We start from the raw sequence: 10,938 nt of genomic DNA on the forward strand, positions 1-10,938 counted from the left end.
AAAAAAAACGCAAACGGTGATTTTAATATGCCAACTTTATGTTTTTAAGTGTTTCTTGGTTCCTACAAACTTGGAAGCACTAATCATTTTATGGGAGTTTACCTTTAGAACATATACGAGTGTTCTCTATATATATTTAACAAAACACAGAATAAAGACACTAGTATACAAGAGTCTAATTAAGTCACAAATCACAATCTTTATTATGCGTATGTTTGGTTTGGCTCGTATTCTGATTTATCGAATAAGTCGTGGAACTGATCTTGTAGGCACTTTTCCTTCTAGTTTTTACTTTTTAATCATCGTCGATATGACTCTCTAATAGGTCCTGATTCTTCTTCTTCTTCTTCTTTCTTTTTTTTTTCCATAACTGGTCTTCCCACGCAACTACAATTTTCAAATCCTCTATATATTAATAGAGGAACATTTTGGTAAAAAAGCTGAGGTGTCAGCATTACAGAGCTCAAGACAATTTTTATCAAACAACCCTCAAAACATCAACTTATTTACAACTCTCTGCCATTGTATTTATTAAAAAAAAAACCAAAAATATGTTATACCTAAATGTGTCTCTCAAAATGTTGAACCTCTCCTTTTACATATAAATACATCCTTTTTATCACGAGAAAATTCCCAAAAAATATACCAACTAATTTTTATTTGGAAGAAAAAAACACCAACTTTTAAGGCTTCCAAAAAATACATCAACTAATTTTTTGTGACTAATAAAAACCCAAACTATAAAATGTTGGTAGATTCATACATATGATATCAAACAAAAAAAAATATTCCAATTTTACCCTTTGTTTAAATCTTAATTATATTTGTTTAAAATCTTAATTCCAATATTCCAATGTTTATTTATAAGATTTTAAAGATATATGTTACATTTCTAAAATAATTTAATTAGAGGAGTTACAATTATAATTTTTAGTGTGTTTGAGTGATAATGAATGGAAAAAGTTAATGATATATATTAAAGTGAATTATATATATTAAAACTTGATCTTTTTTTCTTAAAACCAACATATGTGAATTTAAATTTAACTATGAAAATTTTAAAAATAAATATGAATAGATTAGAAAAGCAAGTAATATAAAAGAAATATTTTATTTATATATAAATAAAATAAAAATTGAAAACAATGTTAAATATATATACTAATTTCTAAATTAAAATATAAAATCAAACTCTTACAACACATATGAGATATAACAACATTTGATATTGGTGGGAGATGAGGAGAGAATGATTAATTATAAGATGATAATCCAAATTAGATAATTGAGATGAATCTTTAAAATTAAGAACAATGTAAAATATATACCATGCAGTCTCTAAAATTAAAATTTAACATTAAAATATTATAATGACATTTCATTTGGTTTTTTGTAACACATACAACAAAAATAGAAATCAAAAACAAAAAAAATGAAAAATGATTTGAGGTATTGTAGAAGAGAATGAGACAAGTGGAAGAGAATGAGAGAATATAAAAAATTTGAAAGTAAAAGAATGTTAATATGAGGGAATGAGATAATGCTTATTTATATGATAAGAATTGATGGAAGTTACAAAAGAAAAGTGAGTGCATAATTATAATTTATTATGTTTGAATAAAATTAAATGGTAAAATATGATTAATGCATAATTTATTTTATTTCAGTTATAATTTTATTTTAATGTGTGAGTTATAAATATATTCTGTTAATTAAGTCTTAAATATTATTTACAGAAATTAAATAATTACAAAGCAAATAAAAAATAAATAAATTAGAAAGCATTAAGTGAAAGTCAACCAATAAGAAGAGATCAAAACCTTACTTTATATATATATGATTTCTTTTTAATTTTAAACAAATATAATTAAGATTTTTTCAAAGGGTAAAATTGGAATATTTTTTTGTTTGATATCATATGTATGAAAATCTTCCAACATTTTATAGTTTGGGTTTTTATTAGTCACAAAAAATTAGTTGATGTATTTTATTGGAAGCCTTATAAGTTGGTGTTTTTTTCTTCCAAATAAAAATTAGTTGGTGTTTTTTTTGGGAATTTTCCCTTTTTATCACTAACATATTCATCACCACTAACCATATCAAGCAAACAATCTCACAACTATAACAGATTCCTCCTAAGTTCATCATTTTTCATCATAGTTAGAGAGAAATAACCAATACAACTCACCTATAGATGTAATTTATAATCAGATTCCTCCTAAGTTCGTGTATGATGTCAATAAAAAACAGTGGAAGAAAAAAAGTGGAAAAGACTTTCACCCAATTAACAACCTCGGTTCGGTAAGATTTTTTTTTAATTTCTATATTCTATACACATATAACTCCTTTTAACAATGACAATCTATATTCCATTTGCACATGTTCCAAAAGGTGTACGTCACATACCGGTCACACTCATAACGTGAAGAAAATGTTTCAGTATTCAATCAAAGGAGACGGAATCACAAATGGAAGAAAGAGAATCAAAATAAGCCATGAGAATTACTACGAAGCTAATAAAATTCTAAAGTAATAGATTCCATATGTATTAAGAAATAAGAATAAGCACCACAATGTGATTTCAAGAAATCCATTAATATGTGTATTTCATTTGAATAATTTATATTTAGTTTTCTATTAATTTCAGATTTAATCAATCCCAACTTCACATACATATTAGCCTTACCCCAATTATTTAGGGGATATTGCCTTCAACCCATAACATAAAGTCCATATATAATGATGTAAATTTGTTTAACAACAATTTTTTGGGTCAAATGAATCATGTATTTCGAAATATTAATAAGTTTGGTTTAAAAACAAACAAGAATCACAACACATTATGTAACAACTATTATTATTCTGCTTTAACAAGCGAATTTTAATTTCAAAACACTGCCATATTTATATATAAATTTCAAAACACTGCCAAAAAATTAAAAACCCAATAGGAAATAGATAACAAACCTATTCATTAGTGGATTTATTGTTTGTTTTGGTGATAAAATCCAATAACAAATACCCAATTACAAATACAATAACCCAATATGTATTAATAATTAACTACTCAATAAAAAATTTGAATAAGAATATGAGTATATGTCAAATAAATTAAATAACAAAGATAAAATATCTAATATGATTTATAGTTAAATATGCTTCCACGCGATGCGCGGGTGTTCTACCTAGTTCATTATTATTATTACTAACAGCGCCACTAGTGGTGGTATGTCATTAGTTTGATATGTACAACTTACATCAGTGATGGACCTATCATTAGCACAAACTACAAGTTCCAAGTACATAAAAATCCAATCAGTGGCTCGCACACCAAATATTATGGCATTTTTCCAGCGTAACCACCGCACAACAAATATTCTTCTTTTCACCAACAACAGATCTATACCAAAGAACGGCGAGTTTTCCACCATAGTTAATCCAACCATATTCTGAGCAAAATTATTACTAGTACCCTGAGTATAACATTATTTCATCAATGCTTCCAAACCGTTCACACCTGTCCACTTTTTTTAGTTTTCCGTGACCCGCTCCACAAAGTTTAGTGACGAGCATGACGCAAGGAGGAATTTGCAGCAAGGAAGATGAGGAGCCATTAGAAACATGGGGAGAGGCTCTTATCAACACCGGTTTACGAAGGCAGAGCTGCGATTGCTGGTTGAGAAGCAGAGACATTTATCGTTCTTAGCAGAAAAACAAGAGATTAATACAGAAGAATTGGTAATCTTGTTCACAACGTCTTCCCCCTCAATTATTAATACACAAGGAGTAACTTGGCCACCAAGTTTCCCATCTCCAAATTTGTTATGGTATCTTTATGGATATTTTTGTTTCCTTGTTTTGGTTTAATTTTCATTCACTTCCAACCTTTCGTGACGTTTCTTGGTCCTTGATATCCACAATTATCGGAGCATCACCACGATCTAAACGACGACGGAGGAGGATAAGCTTAGGTACAAAACAGCGAGCTTAGCTACTTGGGTCAACCATATATATATCACTTCAAAGTTATCAACCTCACATAAATTTTAGAATTTTACGTAAGATATTATTTAATGTTTCACAAGTTTTATAAAAGATTGGTATTAACCAAAATGGATAATGAGCCTGATTAAAGATTTTTAAAGAAACAGAAAAAGATCCGTACGTTAACTACTTCCGACACTTCTTACTTGGTGTTTTTGTTTGTGATTATGGTCTAATTAGAACAATGCATTCTTTTTTTTTTTTGCTTTCAGAAAAGAGTATTGTTCCTTTATCCTTTAATTTTCATGAGTCAATGTGACATTAATTTTTAGTAAACCAAGTTCAATAATATTACAAAAAAGCACTATATCCAATTAGTTTAAAATTATCCAATAATTTTCATGATTATCTAATTTGATTAGAAAATGTGATTATCTAATTTGATTAGAAAATGTAATTTTTCATGGTGAGTGTGTAATTTTTATCATTCATTTCGATGATGGTTTGCAAAAAGAATATGTATTGTACTATTAATTTTTCGATTGCAAGTGACTGAGATAGTCTAAATTTTTGATTTAAAATTGATTATCCAATATACTAATATCTGATACTTTATTTTGGTCTATCAACGTCATAATCATCAGGATTAAAGCTGAAACATGAAATCAATCCTGATGATTACCACTTTAACTAACGGAGCATTGATATTTCGATAAAATCAACAAAGCATATTTCTATTTTTTTTCTTTTAAACAGAACTAAGCATATTTGGAGGTGATTGCCTACGTCAAGTCATTTGCGTCGCTTGGAAACAAAAGGACATTCACCTTCATCAAAACGATCTGTAGTTTCTATCATCCTGTCAGTCCCAGCCCAACTAAATCTCGACATATTTATATATCTTGGAGCCTATTATAATTTTTTTTTTCACTAAAAAATTATATTGATTGATAATAATAAACGGTTATATAAAAAGGATCAAAGGCAATCAACCCAGCCACCAGGCTAAATCTAACCTACGATTCTAGCTATATCATCTACAAAAATCTTTTGAAGCCAACACGGAAAGCCAGTTGCTACATAAGATTGACGGCGATCCTCTCTTGTTACACTCTTTGCTATAAGATGAGCGCCAAGATTTGAGTTCCTGTCTTCCAAAAAAACTTTACATTCCAGAACATTACCCAAGGCAGCTTCCAAGGACCTGGAATAGAACAAAAAGAAAGGCCAAGCTTTTGGCCGCTGAAGAGCTCCAACTAACTCTAAGTCTTCTGAAGCGAATATGATCTTCCCAAGGTTGTGGCTAATCATACTCTCTATAGACCAAAGCCAGCTTTGAAGGCAAGCATCCATTTTAGAATGAATCATAGCAAAAGACTTTCTGCTATGCAATAAAACTTCACCAGTTTCATTCCTCAAAACCCATGCTGCTCCACTAACATTGAATTCTTTATCCCAAGATGAAGACAAGTTACATTTTAGCCATCCAGAGGGGGGAGGAGACTAGTACTTTTTAACCTGAGTAAGGTTATGGCTCGCAGCTTCTGTCTCACGTTCCTTCAAAGATTGAGCATGAAACCATTCCTGGACATTTTCTCTGATTTTTGTGATTGTCACAGGCGCTCTAAATCTTTTGCCTTCAATACTAAACAAGTTTCTGTTTTTCCATAATTGCCATAAGATCCAAGGGAAGGCTTTCCTTATCTCAACCTGCACTTTGCTATCTTTGCTCACAAGGATCAAGTAATTCAAATTCTGATACAAAGATTCAGAATCAAATTCATTAAGCGGATTCGGATAGCCATATAGTGCCCAAACTTGTCTAGCAACCGAGCATGTGAAAAGGACATGGTTTGCTGATTCTCCTTCCATCCCACAACTTTGACATCTTGAATCGATTTTCAAACCTCTGTCAATCATTTTATCAGCTATCGGAATGCCCCCCGAAACAGCTTTCCACATAAATGTTTTGATCTTTGGCTCTGTACTGCATTTCCATAACTGATCTTTTATATGGAGGATGGAAGGTTGCATTGAGGCCTCCGTTACCAGATCAATTTTCTCTCTTTGATAGGCAGCCCAATAACCTGATTTTACTGAATAGACTCCACTTTTTGTGTGTTCCCAGATGAAGAAATCCTTTGATCGAGGAACTGGCTTGAACTTGCAGATCAGCTCTACATCTCTAGGATAGAAGTGGTAGTCCAGTTTGGTTAATTGGTGACAGCTTGTCCTGTGGGACGGTTGTTAAAGGGTGAGGACCAGGGTTCGAGAAACGCCTGGTGCACCAATAATCTACTGTGGATTTGGATGAATAGTTCCATTTGCCCAGTGAGGGGTTAGGATCGATGCCCTGCAGGGCCAGCTTCGGGCCTATGGGGGCAAGCTAGCAGTGGGCTAGTGGGGTCAACGGGACGGGTTGTCACAGGTACGATCCCAAGAGTGAGATTCCACATCAATTAAGTCTTTAACTTTTAAATCCAGATCGAAGATAATATTCTTCATTAATGGTGCTTGCATAACACCATCCAATATCCATCGAGAAGACCAAACCATAACAGACTCCCCATCACCAATCATTTGTCTAAGCCCTCTTTTTAGCAGATGTCTCCCATGGAGGATGCTTCTCCATGCATAGGATGGTCGCTCTCCAAGGTCTGCACTTAAGAAATCACCCTCTTCAAAGTATCTACTTTTAAAGAAAAGAGCAAACAGACTATTGTCATCCTGCAAAATCCTGGAAGCTTGTTTTGCCAAAAGAGCTTGATTAAAGATTTAGATATCTTTAAACCCCAGTCCTCCTAGGTGTTTAGGTAGGCATAACTTGTCCCAACCAATCCAGTGCATTTTCCTTTTTTCTTCAATGGAGTCCCACCATAAAGCCGACATAACCGAAGTCAGATTTTCACAAGTCTTCTTAGGGAGCTTGAAACATGACATTGCAAATATAGGCATCGCCATAGCCACTGCTTTCAGGATAATTTCTTTCCCTCCTTGTGAGAGAGATCGGGCAAACCAACCATACATTCTGCTTTTCATTTTATCGTGGATATAGGCCAGCATGTCTATTTTTGAACCACTAAAACATTCTGGTAAGCCCAGATATTTGCTTGCTCCACCTTCTTTAACAATCCTCAGCTTCACTTGGATTTGATTCCTGATACCATCCTCAACTTTGCTCCCAAAAGTAATAGAGGACTTTTCAAAGTTGATCATTTGGCCTGTTACATCACCATACTCAGATAAAATTCCTTTCAGAGTTGAAGCTTGTTCCACCGATGCTTTTACCAAAAACAAGCTATCGTCTGCAAACAGAAGATGATGGATCGAAGGTCCTTGAGGTGAAAACTGGATCCCATTAATTTGACCCGCAGCTTCAGCTTTGTTTAGGAGGTGAGTTAGACCCTCCGCACAAAGAACAAATAAGGCAGGGGAGAGAGGATCTCCCTGTCTAATACCTCTTTGCGGGTTTATTAATCCAAAAGGCTGTCCATTTATTAGCACCGTGTACGTGACTGTTGTAACACAAAACATGACCATATCAACCCACTTCCTATGAAATCCCAGGCCCAAAAGAATAGCTTCCAGAAAACTCCATTCCATTCTGTCATATGCCTTTGACATGTCTGTTTTTACTGCCATGAAGTTCTTTGAAATCTCCTTGTGAGTACGCAGACCGTGGACAGCTTCATGAGCAATAAGAATGTTGTTCGAAATCAACCTTTCAGGGATGAAGGCTAATTGATTTGGGGACATAATCATGGGAAGGAGAGGCTGTAGTCTGGCCATTATGATCTTTGCTACCACCTTGTATAGAACCGAACACAGGCTTATAGGTCTCAAATCACTCATAAGAGGTGAGTTTAGCTTTTTGGGGATGAGACATAACTGTGTGAAATTCCATTCTTTAGGGAATACTCCATTGACAAAGAAATTGGTTACCTCACTTCTCACCTGCTCTCCAACTATATCCTTGTACTGCTGGAAGAATAGACCAGTCATACCATCTGCACCAGGCGAGCTTGAAGGTTTGATTGAGAATATTGCATTCTTCACTTCCTCTTTTGAGACTGAACCCAAGAGAGCTTGATTCATGTCCTCCGTAACTCTGGGAACGAAACCATCAAGCATTGATTGCGTATCAACAGGCGTGGATGTCGAAAACAAGGATTGGAAGTAGGAAGCCGCTATAACTCCCTTCGAAGCTTCTGATCTATGTACTATTCCATTGATATCAACCAGCTTATCTAGACCATTCTTGTTTCTGGAATTATTTACCGAGGCATGAAAGAATTTAGTATTCTTGTCCCCTTCCACCATCCATTTTTCTCTGCTTTTTTGTTGCCAATGGCTTTCTTCTTCTCTGTTGGCTTCAACCAGTTTATCTCTAAGGAGAGACATTCTTTGTAAAGAAGGAGAGTCTGAGGATTGAACTGCTTCCAGTTCATCTTGAAGAATAGAGATTTTTTCCTTGGAGTTTAGCTCATTAGATTTTTTCCATTTACTAAGAGCTTTCCTGCAATTTCTTATCCTCAATGACACTGAATCTACAGGTCTGTTTGAATCAAGGTTCCAAGCATTATAAATTGCCTCTTTCACCATAGGTTTATGCAGCATCCTTTTGTCGAATCTAAAAGAACCTTTGTACGAGTCTTGGGAAGGTACCACCTTTACTAGGACCGGTCGATGATCTGATCCCCTTTTCGGTAGAAAGGCCTGATTCGCTGCAGGGAACATTTTCAACCATTCCTTGTTCGCAAAACATCTGTCCAGTTTGCATTGAATCTAGTGAGACCACCTTCTACCTCCCCATGTAAATCCGTTCCCAGTGCTCGAGAGTTCACTCATCCCACAGTCTTTAATCATACAAGAGAATGGAATAAAAGAGGAAGCAGCTTTTCTCGGACCTCCAAGTTTTTCTTCATTATTGAGGATTTCATTAAAATCCCCAATCATACACCAGCTCTCCTTTCTATTCAACCCAATTCTAGTTAATCTTTCCCAAACCTCTTGTCTAAAACTAGCATTAGGATTTCCATACACACAAGAGAGGAAAAAACTATGTGCTCCCAACTGTACAGAGAGATCTAGCACATTTATATCTTCATACAGAACTTAGATATCTACACTTTTCTTCCAAAATAAAGCCAGCCCGCCACATGTACCAACAGGGTTAACCGTATATACATTCTCATAACCAAGCCAAACTTGAATATCTACAATAACATCCTTACAGTTCATTATCTCCATTAAGAACATAATCTCAGGAAAGTGCTTTTTTCGCAATTCCATGAGACGAGGAACTGTCAAGTCTTGAGGCCACCCCAAACTTTGACAGTTCCAACTCAGAATGCTCATCATATATGTGACAGTCCCTCCTTTGGGACTATCAATGGTGCTTTGGGCCTTACAGCATTGGGAGCACCTTCCAGAACAGTCACTGCTTTCCTATTTTCCTAACTTCCTTTAGGCAGAACTGGTTCTTTAGCAACACTAACTGCTTCACCTCCATATCTCTACCTTTCAGCATTCTGGCTTTCTTCTGTTGCCTCTTCCTGGGCTTTTTCATTTTTTGATTAGAGCCGGAAGGACCAGCTTCAGAGAAGCCTATCCTATAAACCAAAGAACTAGTCTTAAAATAATCAGAAATCAAGGTAGAATCTGGCAAATCTTCCTGAGAGCTTCGATCAGACCTTGCTCCGGCTGACTTGGATCTTCTGAAGAAGTTTGACGAAGGGTTAGCTTTGAGTTGTCTTCTTTTGTGTTCTTTCTCAGCCGAGAGTAAGACGTATCATCTGACTCGTAACCAAAAACCAGACCTTTACCAATGTCCACATTGTGAGAAACCAGTGGGACAGATTCCAGACTGAGAGCTGATTTTTGCGAAAATGGAGACTTTTCTGCTTCAGCCACTGACTTCTTAACTCTCTCTTTCTTCACTATTAGCTCTTCACCATTAGTTGCAAGGAGATATTGTCGCATCTCTTCCAACACTTCAGTGGCTATGCAAGGAGCCTATTATAATTAAAAATGTGTTTTTCCTTTAAATTAAAAAAAAATTGTGATTTTTTTCTATTGTAAACAAAATTTCACCGGTATCTTTACTTAAAAAAGAAAAAAAGAGAGCATTTTATAGGGATAATTTCAGTTGTAATTTTTTATAAAACATATGAGCTTTTTTAGATGTAAAATTCTTTGGAAAAAAGATATATATATATATATATATAGTCAAAACCCAGACATAAGGTGGTGCAGCAAACTTTTACATGAGAAAATTGAACTCTACGTCCTTTCTTATGTCCATATACATGGCGTTATAGACTCAACATTTTACACCCCTCAACTAAAATATTTATCTACAACCATCTTATCACCAACAGCCACATTATACACTGCTTACTTTATAGACTCAACATTTTACAACATTTTTAACAACCATCTCTTCACCAACAGCCACATTAATTACCGGTATTACGTACACTCTATAGTTAACTAACCCAACGTATTACAGTAATGGAACAAATCTTAAAAATAGCCACTAACGTCAAATCTATGTTTGTTGGCTTAAAAAAAAAAAGAAAAAAAAACTATGTTTGCTTGCCCATATAACCTCTATACCTCTAGAAGGATAATAAGTGGTGGCCTCTGTGTTATGAAAAGAATCCACCAAAATGAAATTAACAGATTTTATTTGAAAACAAATTGAATAGAAAATTAAGAGACAAGAATCAAGCAGCGGTGGTGACAAAGTTGAATATAGTAAAGACCATTGAACATTTTCAATTGGGCCTGAACAAAAAAAACGCAAACGGTGATTCTCGTTGTCGTAGAGATAACATAAAAGATAAGGAGAGGTCGTCGATGCGATGACATGTACTGCCACGTCATCAGTGGAACTAAGACAAAAAAAAAAAAAAACGAATCCCGCTCTGTCTCTTCTTCTTCTTCAGTTCT

At 34.5% G+C, this 10,938-nt stretch overlaps 1 protein-coding gene across 1 annotated transcript; it reads right to left on the bottom strand.

Moving 5' to 3' along the window:
- On the bottom strand, nucleotides 4,996–6,018 carry LOC109129907. Its single transcript, XM_019238939.1, has 2 exons — nucleotides 5,495–6,018; nucleotides 4,996–5,419 (listed from the first exon to the last, which is right to left on the bottom strand). The coding sequence occupies exons 1-2, from the start codon at nucleotides 6,016–6,018 to the stop codon at nucleotides 4,996–4,998; spliced, it is 948 nt and encodes a 315-aa protein (XP_019094484.1).

Source organism: Camelina sativa, chromosome 17 (genome assembly GCF_000633955.1).
Source record: "Camelina sativa cultivar DH55 chromosome 17, Cs, whole genome shotgun sequence".
Lineage (NCBI taxonomy): Eukaryota > Viridiplantae > Streptophyta > Magnoliopsida > Brassicales > Brassicaceae > Camelina > Camelina sativa.

Excerpts from the sequence above, each read along its gene's own strand:
- LOC109129907 (XM_019238939.1), bottom strand. The coding sequence starts at position 6,018 with ATGCAACCTTCCATCCTCCATATAAAAGATCAGTTATGGAAATGCAGT. Across the intron at positions 5,420-5,494 it reads AACCTTACTCAGGTTAAAAA|TGGAGCAGCATGGGTTTTGA; the intron begins GTACTAGTCTCC and ends ATTCAATGTTAG.